This window comes from Cervus elaphus, chromosome 3 (genome assembly GCF_910594005.1).
Source record: "Cervus elaphus chromosome 3, mCerEla1.1, whole genome shotgun sequence".
NCBI lineage: Eukaryota > Metazoa > Chordata > Mammalia > Artiodactyla > Cervidae > Cervus > Cervus elaphus.
In genome coordinates this window covers 3,006,787-3,024,049 of record NC_057817.1, presented here as the reverse complement: position 1 = coordinate 3,024,049, position 17,263 = coordinate 3,006,787, and the positions used below count along the sequence as shown (strand labels likewise).

Sequence of the window (17,263 nt, the reverse complement as noted above, 5' to 3'; positions counted from 1 at the left end):
TTGCTTAATGTCTTTTAGTGAATGTTTAAGATAGTGTTTTTAAAATTAAAGTACTAAATAATATTTAATAATCATAAAAAATTATTAAAACATTTTATTTCCTTGTTATGAAAATAATGCTGTAGTAAGCATATCTATGGGCTTCCCTGGTCACTCCGACAGTAAAGAATCTGCCTGCAATGCAGGAGACTTGGGTTCAATCCCTGGGTTGTGAAGATCCCCTGGAGAAGGGAATGGCTACCCACTCCAGTATTCTTGCCTTGAGAATTCCACGGACAGAGGAACCTGGCAGGCTCCAGTCCATGGGGTCGCAAAGAGTCGGACACGACTGAGCGACTTTCACCTTCAAGTATATCTACAATCTGTGTGTGAGCCTCAAATTGTCAGGAGAGACATAAATTTTTATAGCCCTTCATATTTCTGGTGTAGATTATATAACCAGTACTTAAAACAGTGCAAATAAATTATAATGTATGTTTAGATATAATTTGAGCCATAAAATGAAATGATAATTCCTCTTCTAGGCTTTACATATCTTTATTTTGCTTACAGTTTGCTTCAATTTAAGGAGAGGGACTTCTTTTAAAGTATTTCAGGGGTTCAATTTAAGGGGAGGATTTCCACAGAAATGTTTATGTACATATTTTAGAAATAATAGGCATGACAGTAATTTCCTTAGAAAAGCTTTTAGTATCAACATACTCAGAATACATTTTTTTTTGAAAACAATATGCAACTGTTTAATATATTATAAATTCCTTAATTTTTTAGTTTTCAGCTGTCTAAATACCAAAAGAATCCCATAATCTGACATAAAGAGGAACCATTTTCTCTATTATACCAAAATTACAATTTACCCGTATTCTAATATTGAGAAGTGAGATTTAAAAAAACCCCAACATTATAAAGTCTACCTAGAAGAGATCAACAATGACTTCATAGACTGTCTTTACTGTATATCTATGTATCTATCTATATTTATACACACAATATTTTTTGTTTTTTAAGACACATGGCCTGCCCTATTTTAATGATGTATTTAACAGAGGGTTATAATGTAGAGGTCAGAGAATAGGATTTGGAGGCCAGATACATTATAAATGTCTGAATAATTACATTAACAAAGATTTCTTCATCTATAAATTGGAGATAACACCACCTACCACACAGAATGTTTGTAAAGAACAAGTAAGAGAACTAACTGTTGCCATAGTACATTGTGGGGTTTTTTTTTGCCATAGTGCATTGTTAACTTTAAGACTCTGAGTTAAAACTATCTTTAAAAAAATTTGTGACAGTAGGGCTTGTTGTTTGTTTAGTAAAAATATCAATATCAAATAAACTCCAATCTTGGCTTTGATATAATATTTTATTTTGTTATGTTTTCCTTTTAACAAGATATCATAAAGAACAAATTTGTTCAGTGTTCATTTTAAAGGGAGAGAAAGTCTTACAATTCATTAAATAAATACTATGTAATTCACCTTAAAACCGAGTTCTACAAAATCTCCTTTGGTAAGTCATTATAAGAAGAAATCCGTTTATTTCAAAAGAAAACTATTATAAAAAGGTCTAAAAGTTTATATGTTCTCATTAAATTCCAATTTAATGGCATTTACCAAAGCACTTCACACACATCTCTTTCATAGCATTTATCCTATTATTATAAATAATATTTGTTTGTCTCAAAAGACTTTGAGCAACTTAAGGGCAGAAAATTCATGTCATATTCAACTTTATATCAAATTCCTAGGCTTTGGCTCGTTCTCTGTAAAGGTTAGTGCCTATTAGACACAGCATGAATGATGGACATAAAACAGGATATATGTGTACAGCAGAGGACGAAGAGCTACTACAATTTTGATGAGTTTCATGATATATGGGCTAAGTGATGAATTTATCAACAAACTGAAAACAGGGTTTTAAAAGATTCCTTTAATTTTTAAAGTACAACTAAATTCCTTTAATTTTCTCTATGAATGAAAGTAGTTTTAAGGTAGATGGATATATGTTAAAATAATTTGATGCAGACAGAGTTTGTAGCATGTTATCAGACCAGTAACATGAAAATGACATGGGGAAAAAAAAAAGCAAAAAATTTACTGAGTGGTAGTTGATTCAGGGCTCTCAAATAATAATGAAGTCAAGTTAATTTGCCAAAAGTTTGTTGTATTTTATAATGGTTTATTTTTGTGATTTAAAAAGTGTTATATTAAGATATCAAGGTACTGCTGTGCATGGGAATCAGCCTGCATCGGTGTTTTGCTTTGTATTGGGAGGGGTGGTGAACCACATGAGAGTTTATATTTGGAAAACACAGTTTATGTTTAAATGATTATCTGCCCAACTTATTTTGAAGTATGGAAATGGTCAATAAGTGTTGATGATTATGTTTGAAACCACATAAAGACAGTTGAAAACATGAAACAATTCCAATAAGTGACACCCAGTATTAAAGATAACATGACTAATAAGGTTTACACTATACACAAAAGGAGTTTCTTAAATATTTACTTTAAGCGCCTGATGAAAACTAAGAGAGATCTTTCCTACCACTGCTATTGTAACTCGAGTTGCTTGAGAGACACTCCTTATTAAAAGAAACGGTGCAAATAATGTAAAAAGACTGTTGCCAGGATTTAAGCAAATGTTATAAAAACTTTTTTATCATCAAGGAGCCATTACCTTATGGGAAAGATTTACAGTAATATGTGATTATATATATGGCACTTTCATATGGTGGTGTCAGAAACTCAAGTTAGGCCTGGTTAACCTGACTGTACATTAATAAATTTTTATATGATTTGACCAAATCTGTTTGAAGTGTTCTTACTAAACATTTATCTGGCAAAATAAGGCAAACCCTTTAATTGTTCAAGCGGAAACTATAAGAAGAGTTCTGATATTCTCTGTTGTAAAATAATTAGCACCTGTATAGCTTTATCACAGACACATGTATTTTTATAGAGATCTACACTTCATCTCCTTTATGCAGTATGGTTACTCTACATTACTCTTACTAAAAGAGATAAAAAGCAAACTGATATGTAAGATAAATTGATTCTATTTTATGTTATAAGCTGTGGAGATACAATCTGGTAAGTACTTTTCCGTAGTTCAATTCTATTATGGGTTTATGGAAAAAAAAGAAAGCTTAAGAATTTTGGTATCAATACACGTGGAGACAGAGGGAGTATTTCTAACATGAAACTTTGTAGTATGTTTGCCTATTAATGCATCAGCTTTGAAATTGAAAATGTAGTATTTTTATTATGAGAAAAATGTGGTATACATTTATCTTTGTGTTCAATTAAAGTAAAAGCTAGATCTCAATCTCTGTGTTATTTCATAGCATATTTTCTCAGAAGGTGAATATAACCAGTTACCAGTTTTTAGTAGTCTGAGATCCTTGGATAACCCAAAGGTACTTCACGTTTGAAAATACTATTTTCAAAGTATTTTACAAGCTATTGCAAAAGCTAATTTTGTTATGATGGAGGCCATGATTAGCTTATTTTACTGATAAAAAGATATAGAAAGTTTAAATAAAATAATTTGCCCTGTATTTCAGGGGGCTTTTCCCTATAATTTTTCCCAATTACACTGCCAATAATTTAATTAATAAAAACTGAGCAGTTTTACAGTTATATGTCAGTTAATCCCTACTAGGCAAATTACTTAGAATGTAATATCCCAACTTTGGTACTGGAAAAAAATTTTTTATAATATAAATTAAAAGCATTACTTGTAACAGGCTGTTCTTTAAAGAGGTTAAAAAAACAAAAACACAAAACAGTCTACAAATATTCAATTTTCTAGCAAAAATTTTAAGTACATAATTCTCACAATAAGGCACTTCTATTCTCATTTAAATGTTTCATAGAAAGTTCTCCATTTTCTTGTAATCAAGTCTTCATAAATTACACAGTAATGTTGTTACTTCAAGTAAAACTCTATTAACTACTCAATTTTGGAATAATTTCTTTAAATACCTTTACCTGTGAATAGAATGAAGTTTGAGTAACAAATCCTAAATGAATGTACTCTTGGTTTGTTTCAGATTTAGAGAACTGATAATGTTTTACCCTGTTGATCTTGTTCAAGAATCTTGAAATCTTCCAAAGGAAGACTGTTTAAGGCTGCTGGTAAAATGTGTTCTGATGTGCCCTTAGGTAACACGTTACTTGTTTCCAGACTCTTCACCAAGCGCGCGGCTTTAATCCATCTTCGAGTTGCTCTGCGTTCTTTCTGTAGGCAAGTTTTCATTTTCCTTCTTAAGCTTGCTATCTCCTTTTCCAGTTTAATTATCCTCTTTTTTGCTTCCATAGGATTCCTGAAGGCATAACTGTGTTCAAGTAGTACTTGCTGACTACTAATGCTTGATTTTAAATTAGATGGTCCGGTTGGTGTACAACTGTTGTTTTTCTTCAAAAGATTCCTTGACTTGAGTTTCTGAACCGAATAAAATTAGAGGGATGAACATAAATTATGGAATATCACAAATAAGCAAATTCTGTCCAATTTTGTATAACAGTACTTAAACTGCTCTTTTTAGAACCAAACAATGCACTTCCCAGGTTTCTTTCAAATTACTGAATATGATTCTATTGACTTAAAAAATTTATTTGCAATATTCTCACCAAGACCAATATAGAATGCATTTAGACATTTATTTGTGATACTGATTTGATCTCTTTTTAAAGTAAATACTATTCTCCCAATTTGATTAATATTTCAGACCTGTGATCCTACTTAATAAAAACATTTCCAGGAATCAAGCTCCTGAATAGGTTTACTTATTAATTATGCACAGTTATATCTTACAATCAAGGATTTAAGATCTGGTTAGAAAATTTCTGTCCAGATAAGAAACCTGAGGACCCTTTTTCCCCTTTAATTTCTTTCATTCAGGTAGTCATCAAGTCCTATTAATTCTAACTCCTAAATATCTCTATCAGGACGTTTAAGATCTCCCCATCATTCGTAATGCTACTACCCTCATCAGGCCCATATCATTCATGTCTGGCTTGAATATATTAAAAACTTTTTTGATCTCTGGGCTCATTTTGATCCTCACTAATCTATTTCCCTGACCAGTAATGCTGAAAAAGCTGAAGTTGAATGGTTCTACAAAGACCTACAAGACCTTTTAGAACTAACACCGCAAAAAGATGTCCTTTTCATTATAGGGGACTGGAATGCAAAAGTAGGAAGTCAAGAAACACCTGGAGTAATAGGCAAGTTTGGCCTAAGAGTACAAAATGAAGCAGGGCAAAAGGCTAACAAAGCTTTGCCAAGAGAACGCACTGGTCATAGCAAACACCCTCTTCCAACAACACAAGAGAAGACTCTACACATGGACATCACTAGATGGTCAACACCGAAATCAGATTGATTATATTCTTTGCAGCCAAAGATGGTAGAGCTCTATACAGTCAGTAAAAACAAGACCAGGAGCTGACTGTGACTCAGATCATGAACTCCTTATTGCCAAATTCAGACTTAAATTGAAGAAAGTGGGGAAAACCACTAGACCATTCAGGTATGATCTAAATCAAATCACTTATGACTATACAGTGGAAGTGAGAAATAGATTTAAGGGACTAGATCTCATAGACAGAGTGCCTGATGAACTATGGACGGAGGTTCGTGACACTGATGATCAAGATCATCCCCAAGAAAAAGAAATGCAAAAAAGCAAAATGGCTGTCTGAGGCCTTACAAATAGTGTGAAAAGAAGAGAAGTGAAAGGCAAAGGAGAAAAGGAAAGATATTCCCATTTGAATGCAGAGTTCCAAAGATAGCAAGGAGAGATAAGAAAGCCTTCCTCAGTGATCAATGCAAAGAAATAGAGGAAAACAATAGAATGGGAAAGATTAGAGATCTCGTCAAGCAAATTAGAGATACCAAGGGAACATTTCATGCAAAGATGGGCTCAATAAAGGAGAGAAATTGTATGGACCTAACAGAAGCAGAAGGTATTAAGAAGAGGTGGCAAGAATACACAGAAGAACTGTACAAAAAAGATCTTCATGACCCAGATAATCACAAATATGGTGTGATCACTCACCTAGAGCCAGACATCATGGAATGTGAAGTCAAGTGGGCCTTAGGAAGCATCACTATGAACAAAGCTAGTGGACGTAATGGCATTCCAGTTGAGCTGTTTCAAATCCTACAAGATGATGCTGTGAAAGTGCTGCACTCAATATGTCAGCAAATTAGGAAAACTCAGCAGTGGCCACAGGACTGGAAAAGGTCAGTTTTCATTACAATTCCAAAGAAAGGCAATGCCAAAGAACGCTCAAACTACCACACAATTGCACTCATCTCACATGCTAGTAAAGTAATACTCAAATTCTCCAAGCCAGGCTTCAGCAATACGTGAACCGTGAACTTCCAGATATTCAAGCTGGATTTAGAAAAGTCAGAGGAACCTGATATCAAATTGCCAACATCTGTTGGATCATCAAAAAAGCCAGAGAGTTCCAGAAAAACATTTATTTTTGCTTTATTGACTACACCAAAGCCTTTGACTGTGTGGATCACAACAAACTGTGGAAAATTCTGAAAGAGATGGGCATACCAGACCACCTGACCTGCCTCTTGAGAAACCTTATACAGGTCAGGAAGCAATAGTTGGAACTGGACATGGAACAACAGACTGGTTCCAAATAGGAAAAGGACTATGTCAAGGCTGTATATCATGACCCTGCTTGTTTAAGTTCTATGCAGAATACATCATAAGAAAGGCTGGGCTGAACGAAGCACAAGCTGGAATCAAGATTGCTGGGAGAAATATCAATAACCTCAGATATGAAGAAGATACCACCATTATGGCAGAAAGTGAAGAACTAAAGAGTCTCTTAATGAAAGTGAATGAGGAGAATGAAAAAGTTGGCTTAGGGCTCAACATTCAGAAAACTAAGATCATGGCATCCAGTCCCATCACTTCATGGCAAATAGATGGGGAAACAATGGAAACAGTGTCAGACTTTATTTTTTGGGGGGCTCCAAAATCACTGCAGATGGTGACTGCAGCCACGAAATTAAAAGATGCTTGCTCCTTGGAAGAAAAGTTATGACCAACCTAGACAACATATTACAAAGCAGAGACATTACTTTGCCAACAAAGGTCCATCTAGTCAAGGCTATGGTTTTTCCAGTAGCCATGTATGGACGTGAGAGTTGGACTCCTTAAGAAAGCTGAGTGCCGAAGAATTGATGCTTTTGAACTGTGGTGTTGGAGAAGACTCTTGAGAGTCTCTTGGACTGCAAGGAGATCCAACCAGTCTATCCTAAGGGAGATCAGTCCTGAGTGTTCATTGGAAGGACTGATGCTGAAGCTGAAACTCCAATACTTTGGCCACTTGATGTGAAGAGCTTATTCATTTGGAAAGACCCTGATGCTGGGAAAGATTGAGGGCAGGAGGAGAAAGGGACAACAGAAGATGAGATGATTGGATGGCATCACAGACTCAGTGGACATGGGTTTGGGTGGACTCCAGGAGTTGGTGATGTTAGAGAGGCCTGGCATGCTGTGGTTCATGGGGTCGCAAAGAGTCAGACACGACTGAGCAACTGAACTGAACTGAACTGAATCTATTTTCTGCCACTAGAATAATTTTCTAACAGATTTGATGTTTTAATACTGGCTACATTCTTCTTTGCCTCCCTATTTCCTAAAGAACAAAAAAAATCTTTACATGGCATATTATACCATTTAGGATCTCACCCCATTCTGCCCTTCACCATCTTAATTTTCATTCCAAAAATATTAAAACACTTTTAGTTCCCAGATTCTCATTAATTTCATAAGTTTGTGTCTTTCATTCATTCAACAAACATTTACTGAAACAACACAACAGTGAACAAGTAAGATAAATATGGTTCCTGTCCTCATGAAATCTAAAACTGGCATTCTTTCTGCCTAGAGGAATTGGCAGGGGCTCCTTTTTGATCTTTATATTCCCAGCATCTAACTTGGATTTCGACATATGCAAGGCTTAGTAAATATTTGTTGAAAGAATAAATGATCCAAGTGTCAAAACCAAGGTCTACTTCAAATTCAACAAACATCTGAGTGTGTACTATGTACCAGGCACTATTTGAGGTTCTGAGGATTCAGAAGTAAAATGCTTGCCATCTTGGAGCTTTTCTAATATCTGTGATGTTAATATTAATAATTAGTTTACCACAATCTCCTCTCTCTTCTCTCCCATTCAGATATTAACCACACAGATTTGCAAATTTACCCGTCAAAAATAACTCAAGAAAAGCAGTGGTTTTTTTTCCTCTCTCAGAGCAAAAAATGTCTGTCCTCTTTTTCAAAGCTAAATTTTTTAATTTTTTTTTGTTCATTTTACCCCTTAACGTTTCAGTGACCCTGTCTTTCGCAGCTAGTTTTTCCCTTTCTGATTAGATCTTCCTTGAGTAGATAAAACATTGCTTTAATACATTCATACTATACCTAAAATTTCTCCTTCCTTTTAAATATCACTTGCTAATACTTGTTTTCCACTCATCCCTCAGCTCACTCGTTTTTGTTCTCATTTACTACTGCAGCTGCCCTGTGCAAGGTCAAGAACTCTCTCCTAAGTTCCAAACTCCAAGCTCAAAACCAGCCTAAATTCCGGAGTTCTGTGAAGTTTTCTGTTACGCCTCCCTCTGACCTTATATTCTTTGGTCTAATTCTGGTATTCTTTGGGTATGCTGCCGTGAAAGCACTTATCACACATTATTTATATGTTATCCTAAAACCAGGGCAGAATGATGCTAGAGGTTTCATTAAGATTTTTCAGTTTAACCAATGGGTCAGTTATTGATAATAATTAACAATAATGTAGAATTCCAATATGATAAAACAGTTTGGATTGGAGAAAAGAATAATAGAATCAGGAGACCTGAGCACTAATTCTAACCTGCATCTTTACTGCAATTTTCCAACTTCCTTGAGGTACAGTATTATATATTAATTTCAATATATTCTGAATCATTCCATTTTACAAACAAAAAGGGATGGATTCTAAAAATGGTAAAAATGGAGTTAAAGAAAAGTAGGATTACCTACCATGGACTTTATTTGGGTACAAAAATCAAAAATGGTTGGAACAGCATCCATTTTAAGTCGTCTAGTTTGTCCTGTTAGGTCAAAACAGGAAGCTTCAAAGTGCTTTGAACAAAGAAAAGTATGTTTTCCTGGCACAAAATTTTTGCGCCTAACCAGGCGAACCCATTCTTTTCTTCTTTTAGGATCCAAAGGAAACCTTAAAAAAAAAAAAAAGGGGGGGGCAACTCAAATTCCAACTATCACACTTCTGGTTGCACTAAATAGTCAAAAGAAATTTTGAAAAGTGACAATTTAAAATGTCTTCCATTCACATAACAAATTAAAAATTTATAATACCCAAACACTGGAACAGAAACCAATTCATGTTCATCTTTGTAAGTTCTTAAAAATTAATAAAGAGAAAAAATAAGACTAAATTGATCTATATCAAATTTATGTGGAACCATTGTAAGCAGGAATAATTTCACAATGATTTGATCTGCTGTTGATATACATGGTCAAGACAACTCAGATAATCCACAGATTAAATTTTATCAAGACAGATTCTGGTATTCCTTCCTCTGTGTTCATTATGATACTTACCACATGCTTTTTAATTTTTCTTTTAAAAAAATTTCCAGTGAAATGAAAGAAGATGATAAGTTTCTTGAGGACACGGATCATTATATCTTTTTATCTATCTTTACCACTTAGGTATTGCCTTGCAAATAGTTGGGACTCAATAAAAATGTGCTTAGTTACTATAAATATAGAACATATAAATTAATACTATACTATACTACTTCCATGAAGTTAAACTGCATATATTTTTGAAAAATGAACTCTTAAGCTATGTAATACAGTTGAAAGCATAATTACTACAAGAAGTAAAACGCTGATGACAAGCCAGCTAGAATGTTTTTCCTTTTATATTTATTTCAGATATAAAATACAGTGATATCACCTAGTGTACGGCTGTTAAGGAAGAGAAAAATATAAGGGACTTCTAAAAATTCTGATGGTAGCTGTGCTGTGAAGTGAAAGTTACTTGGTTGTGTCCCACTCTTTGCGACCCCATCGACTATGGAGTCCATGGAATTCTCCAGGCCAGAATACTGGAGTGGGTAGCTGTTCCCTTCTCCAGGGGATCTTCCCAACCCAGGGATTGAACCCAGGTCTCCTGCACTGAAGGTGGATTCTTTACCAGCTGAGCCACCAGGGAAGCCCAAGAATACTGGAGTGGGTGGCTTATCCCTTCTCCAGCGGATCTCCACTACTTTATCACTTCCTTAGCCAGGTTCTGCTATACAGAACCACGGTCTCCTGTATAGCAGGCAGATTCCTTAGCTTTCCTGAGCTTTCAGGGAAGCCCCTGTGTTGACTGACTTGGAAATAGAAGAATCAACATTTACATGCAGTAAGTTAGTTTGACTACCTTAAAGTATGAATTATGAACTCACTAGGGCCTAAAAAGAACCATTAAATTTATGTTAGAAGATCCTGTGGCCCTGAAGCCCCCAGCTGAAGATTCACTAGGAACAGCTTTGGCTATATTAGATATAGTAGAGTTGCTCAAATTACCAGCAGGGAGGGGCACAGAGATGAAAGCCCAGGTTTACTTATACACCTGCCGTCTCATGTCCCCATTCCCCACAACCTCAAATACACCCTGATCTGAAGACAACACTTGTATATCACTCTACAGTTCCTATGTTTTCATAAGGTACTTTTTTCCTATTTCACTAGACACTTCGTTTTTTAATTAATTAATTAATTTTACTTTACAATATTATATTCATTTTGCCATACATTGACTTGAATCCTCCATGAGTGTACATGTGTCCCCCATCCTGAACCCCCCTCCCACCTCCCTCCCCATCCCATCCCTCTGGGTCATCCCAGTGCACCAGCCCTGAGCACCCTGTCTCATGCATCGAACCTGGACTGGTGATTCATTTCACATATGATAATTTACATGTTTCAATGCCGTTCTCCCATATCATCCCGCCCTCATCCTCTTCCACAGAGTCTAAAAGACTGTTCAATACATCTGTGTCTCTTTTGCTGTCTTGCATACAGGGTTATCGTTACCATCTTTCTAAATTCCATATATATGCCTTAAAAAATAAGGAACGCTTCATGAATTTGCACATCATCCTTGCGTGGGGGCCATGCTAATCTTCTCTGTACCGTTCCAATTTTAGTATATGTGCTGCCGAAGCGAGCACCACTAGACACTTCTGATGGAGAATTAATCTACTCTGCTAGCTCTCACTTCTTAACAATAATGTATTCTCACTTCAAAGCTCTGTTCCAATATTTAATGATTTGAAAATTCTCCTGAGGACTGAGCTAAAAATTAAGCTGTTAATTCATAAGCACACTTCTTGTTGGGCCCTCAGTAAAGGCTCAGAATAACTAAGTATTACCAGTACTATTGTATTAGCATTTGTATAAGACTCTTCAGATATATGAAGACTGTCAGATATTATTTTTCACACCCCTCTTTAGCTCTTTTTTAAATAATGAAATCAATGCCTCCAACTGGACCTTAACTTCATCAAATTCTACTTCTTTTAAGACTCAGTTTAGGAATCCCATTTTCCTAACAAGTTTTTTCATGATCAGAAGACTTGGTTACATGTTCCTGTATCATATAGCACGAACATAACTATATTCTAATTGTTTACTTTTCTATCTCTACCACTAGATCACAGGTTTCTCCTTATTAGAAGCTGTTTATTTCACTACTTTATCCTGTAAAGTAAGCATTCAATGAACTTTTCTGAGTGAATCAACGAATACACAAACTAGTGGAGTTAGTTTGGCATTACTAAATAATCTTCAGATTATCTGTTGAAATAAAATAAGAATAATCAACAATTTTATATTTGATTTTGGATGTTTTATAAAGATTAACCTTAATTATGTTTTTCACATGTTGTTTGGATTTTTCCCAGCAAATCCAAAGGGTGAGTGAAGCTGCCTGTAAGCTGAATTTAAGTAATAATAAATCCTGTAAATATTAGTTTTAAATAAGTGACGTAGTGTTAATAGATGGATATATTCTTGCCACACAAAAATAGAAACAGGCTTTCAGAAACATTAGATGTTTTGGAAAATCACTCAGTATTTTAAACAGTGCTACTTTGCTTGGGTCTTTAATAAATAATTGAATGTCTCTAACATTCCAAGCACTGTCCTAGGCACTGGAGACATGGTGGTAAATAAAACTGACCTACCTTTATGATATCCTTCTTTTTTGAGGGTATACTGTAATGAGGAAGGTAGAGAATCAAACAGTTTGATGGAGCAGAAAAGAGTGGCTGAGAACAGTTTTTCTGGAATCAAACCAGGTGTCAATCCTGGATCCTTCACATAATAGCTGGGTGACTTTAAGGATGCTGCTTAACCTTTTTAGGCCTCGGTTTTATCACCCATAAAGTTGAGTAATAATGGTACCTAGTGTGGTTCTAGGAATTAAATGAGACAATGTGAGCAAATGCTTAGCTCAGTGTATGTGTGTGTGTGTTAGTCACTCAGTCCTGCCCGACTCTGCAACCTCATGGACTACAGCTTTCCAGGCTCCTCTGTCCAGGGAATTCTCCAGGCAAGAATACTGGAGTGGGTTGCCATTCCCTTCTTCAGGGAGTCTTCCCAACCAAGGGATCGAACCCAAGCCTCTTGCACTGCAGGCAGTCTCTTTACCACCTGGGCCACCAGGGAAGCCCAACCCAGTGCATAGTACATGGTAAATATTAAATACTGTTTTTATTATTGGGTTGGCCCAAAAAGTTCATTCGGGCTTTTCATGGAAAAACCTGAATGAACTTTTTGGGCCAACTCAATATTACAAATGTAATTACGAGTGTAATTATATGAACTTATAAAAGGGTAAGTACAGGATTGCAGGGAACCATAATAGGAAGAGCTAATCTCATCAAGAGGCCTTAAGAGAGTATGGGAATTAGCTAGGGAAATGGTAGTAGTGAAGAATGTTAGAGTATCTTGGGAATAGTGAAGTGTTACGACATGAAATGATGATGGAGGGCCTGCTAAGATAAAGAGTGATTTTGAACTGTATCCAAAATGGCATTGGTAAGTCATCAAGAGCCCAATTTAGAGGTGACTGTTAACAGAAAATGTTTTAACTGGTTGTTAAACACAGCCATGATTAAAAATTATGTAAGTTTGCATTTAAGTAGATTAAAAACAAAGGTAATATATATTAAAAACCCACCACCTAGTTATTTTACTATTATCTACACTCTTAAGGTTACTTACATGTATGAAACATGCATGAAATAAATGATACAGAATAGAGTAGTATTGTACATTTCTTCCCAACTCCACGATCAGTGATGTCATGTTGGTAGCTTAAAACCAGTTATGGTTGGGAGTATTTATATCCTGCAAATTGGACAAACACTACAAATCAGGGCTTTCACCCTTCCCCGGAGATCCTGTTGTTAAACATTTAGCAACACACCATTTACTATAAAAGAGCAGTTAGAAGGACATGAATGGAAGCAGTGAACCAGTTAAGAAGTTGTTTTAATACTTCAGTCGAGAGGGAATGGTGAGAAGTCAAGGGAGGATAACCTCCCAGCTTCTGGGTGGCTGGTGTTTCCTTTTATGAGAAAGGAAATATGGGAAATGTAGTTTTGAGGGAACGACAAGTTCAAGGGTACAGTTTTAGTATGCTGAATGTGAGGAACTAAGAGACGGGGAAATAATTGAGACACTTATCTAAAGGTCTACAACCCACTGAAGATTTGGACTAGAAATACTGACTTAGGAGGCATCAACAAATAAATGTTAACCAAGACCGCAGGAACAGCTGCAATCCTTTTGATGAGAATGGGCTAGGTGGTAGAGGAGTGGAGGAGACTGAAGTTAGGCCAAAGAAGTAAGATGAAAATCACAAAATTACTGCCAAATAATTCAAAGTAGAGAGTATTTCAGGGAGGAAATGACCACATGCCATGAAAAAAGATGTAGGAGTGACAGTTCATGTTAGCAAGGACAGTTTCAAAAGATTACTGGGGAGACAGTCTGGAATGGGCTGAGGAAGAGAAGAAAAATGGGGACAGTAAGTTTAGGCAATGTAAGTTGTATATGGGGATAAAGAAGTCTACCAATGTCCTAGGAAAGGAGTGAATTAAATGTTAATTATGAAATAGGAATTAATTTTATTATGAATAATGCTATCTTAAGGCCTAAACTTCTAAGGTTACACATGAATATGTTAATTTCATAGCAAGCAAATGATCAAACATGGAAAGGAGGTACATATGTTAGCGAACCACCACACATCTCCTAAACATTCATTGTTGGTGCCTTGACTCCACCCTCTTCCTCATCTTCCAAATCAAATTACCATATACAGTAGTTTCTCCTCAAACATTTCTCAAATCTGTCCACTTCTTCCCGTCCCTACTCTCAGTTCCACTCTACTCTAGGCCACTGGGTGGAGTCTCCCTTATTTTATTACAGGGTCCTAACTTTTTCCTCTATCAATTTAGTGCTGATCATGTCAGCATCGGAAGTACATTGTTTAGTTCCACTGAGCTGCATCAGGATTTCCCTGTGAAACAGTAGGTATGCTAACATTCTGTAATGAGCTCCTTTCTCGTCAAATTCATTTCATGATGATGCTTAACCAGCACTTTAGGTAACACTCTAATTCTCCACACTGCAGCCTGAGGACTTTTTAGTATGGAAATCTAATCACTTCATTCTTTGTAAGCCTTCCATAGCTACTCAAGAACTCACTGGATCAAATAGAAAACCCTTAAAAGTATTGTAGAGGACCAGATTTATGTCATCTTTTGGTCTCATTTGAAATTTCACATCCTTTGAGAAGTGTTATTTGACTTTCCAATGCTAAGTTAGGACTCCCTGAAAGTCTCTTCTGTGGCATTTAACCATAATTATTTATGTTGGTCTTTCTCGTTCCAAGTCCTGGAAGGTTAAGAATTTTCTGGATCCTTAGCACCATGTCAGGTGCTAAGAGCTTGGGACACATTCACTTCAGTTCGGTCACTCAGTTGTGTCCGACTTTTTGCAACCCCATGGTGCTACCATGGACTGCAGCATGCTGGGCTTCCCTGTCCATCACCAACTTCCCAAGCTTGCTCAAACTCAGGTCCATGGGGTTGGTGATGCCGTCCAACCATCTCATTCTCTGTCCTCCCCTTCTCTTCCTGCCTTCAGTCTTTCCCAGCATCAGGGTCTTTTTCAGTGAATCTGTGCTTTGCATCAGGTGACCAAAGTATTGGCGCTTCAGCTTCATCATTAGTCCTTCCAATGAATATTCAGGACTGATTTCCTTTAGGATTGATTGGTTTGATCTTGCAGTCCAAGGAACTCTCAAGAGTCTTCTTCAACGCACTGATGCTCCAACAGTTCAAAAGCATCAATTCTTCAGCGCTCAGCTTTTTTTATAGTCCAACTCCCACATCCATACATGACTACTGGAAAAACCATAGCTTTGACTATAGGTACTTTTGTTGTCAAAGTAATATCTCTGCTTTTTAATACATTAGATGGATCAATGAATAAAGCACTACATTTGCATGACATACATGAAAAACATAAACACCACAAGGATTTTAAGTGGCAACTTTTAATAGGGGGTACATTTAGTCATAATGAGGTGGGAAGAAAGGTCAGGGATATCATTTTCTCAATTCTAAGATCTTATTGAGTTGCAAAGTATGTAAACGCAGAACTGTTTGCACTTAACTTCTTGAATGCTTCTTTTGTTTTTGAGTATTTCTTTTCTTCAAGCATATGGCAGGCACTTGCAGAGAAGGCAAATGTTGTACCGAGTCATTATTTCATGCAGTATTCAACGTGCTTTCCAGAGTTCTGGTTTGACAGAACTAAAGAATTTTGACTGCGCTTCAGCAAATGAACGAAGAATGTAACCTGGGTTGTTTGTATACTGCTCTGTTCTAGTAATAATAGAAAGCTTATCTTTTCCATTTTCATTCACATAGCTTAATTCTACTGCTATTAATGGCAATTCCTCCGCAGTTACTGTATGTGACCATCAGAAATCTTAAACGCTTCCCATGTCAATATAGCTAGTGAGAACTGACAAATTATAACAGGAACGTAGTCGGCTTTTTAGGTGATTGCTGACTTGAAAAGGAAGATCTCGCTTCCTCTTAAGGCGTCATTAACATCAAGACCTGGTCGAATACACAAGAAATAAAAGAGGAGAAAATTAAGGTATCCTGTCACTTTCTAGAGAAGGACTAATCACTGTACAGAACTTGAGTAAACCTTCCCCGAAAGGAGAGAAAAACTGGACAGATGTGAGAAACACAAAAGGCAAAAACGACGCGTCCCTGCTACCAAATATCTAAGTTAGAACTGGTAGAATCCTCTTGTTCTTTTCACACAAGTGATACCCAGTCTAGGAACTCCCGTTCCCGTCAGCCCCACTCCCTGCCCAGGTTACCTGTGGAAGCTGATGTTAATGTGCTTGTTGTAGGTAGTAGCACAGCCCGCCGCGGCGCAATTGGTCGGCATTTCCCTTTCCACCTCATTCGGCGCTGTGTTAAGCCTGATTTGAGGCGCAGGATGCTACGCTTCCTTCGGGTGGACCCTAGGCAAAAGAGGCTGGGGAGGGGCCCACTGAGCTGAGTTGCCAGAGATGGCTGGGAAGAAGGGGTGTATGTGTGTGTGTGCGTATGTGTGTGTGTGTGTGGCGGGTGGGGGGCAGGAGGGGTCAACCTGCCCTTTCTCTTTATTAATATGGCGGACTTGAGCCAGCAAAGCCGACGGGCCTGGAGCTCCAGTCGCCCTCGTTTGCCTTCACCAACATGGCGGACGCAACCCGCCCTCTCCCCGGCTCCGGAAAGGGAGTGGGACTACAGCGTCTCTTTAGCTGCGGGTCACCGAGCAACTAGACGAGGTGTGCCCTCCTATCCCCCCTTTATTATGAAACTCTCTTGAGGCCAGGATTAAATACAGGCCCGCCTACCCCGCCACGCACCCCAAACCCCCAAAGACCAGTCAGGAATAGGTACGCGCCTCAGACTGGAAGGAAAATCTCAAAGCGAGCGGCAATAAAAAAGACTACAACTCCCAGGGAGCATCGCGCTCTCCTAATTATTATCGCGTGAACTGGGAGCCTTGTTTCCGGCGTGCAGCAGGAAGTGACGGCCGAACAGAGCCACTTCCAGAGCCACTTTCTCGCGA

General features: G+C 37.1%; 1 protein-coding gene and 1 non-coding gene across 2 annotated transcripts; both read right to left on the bottom strand.

The window, feature by feature from the left end:
• Positions 1-521: 521 nt before the first annotated feature.
• THAP2 (THAP domain containing 2) lies at positions 522-17,255 on the bottom strand. Its single transcript, XM_043879472.1, has 3 exons — positions 16,521-17,255; positions 9,071-9,266; positions 522-4,452 (listed from the first exon to the last, which is right to left on the bottom strand). The coding sequence occupies exons 1-3, from the start codon at positions 16,589-16,591 to the stop codon at positions 4,063-4,065; spliced, it is 657 nt and encodes a 218-aa protein (XP_043735407.1). The 5' UTR covers positions 16,592-17,255; the 3' UTR covers positions 522-4,062.
• Positions 11,171-11,277, bottom strand: LOC122686623. Its single transcript, XR_006338861.1, has one exon. It is a non-coding gene; the product is annotated as a U6 spliceosomal RNA (small nuclear RNA).
• Positions 17,256-17,263: the final 8 nt, after the last annotated feature.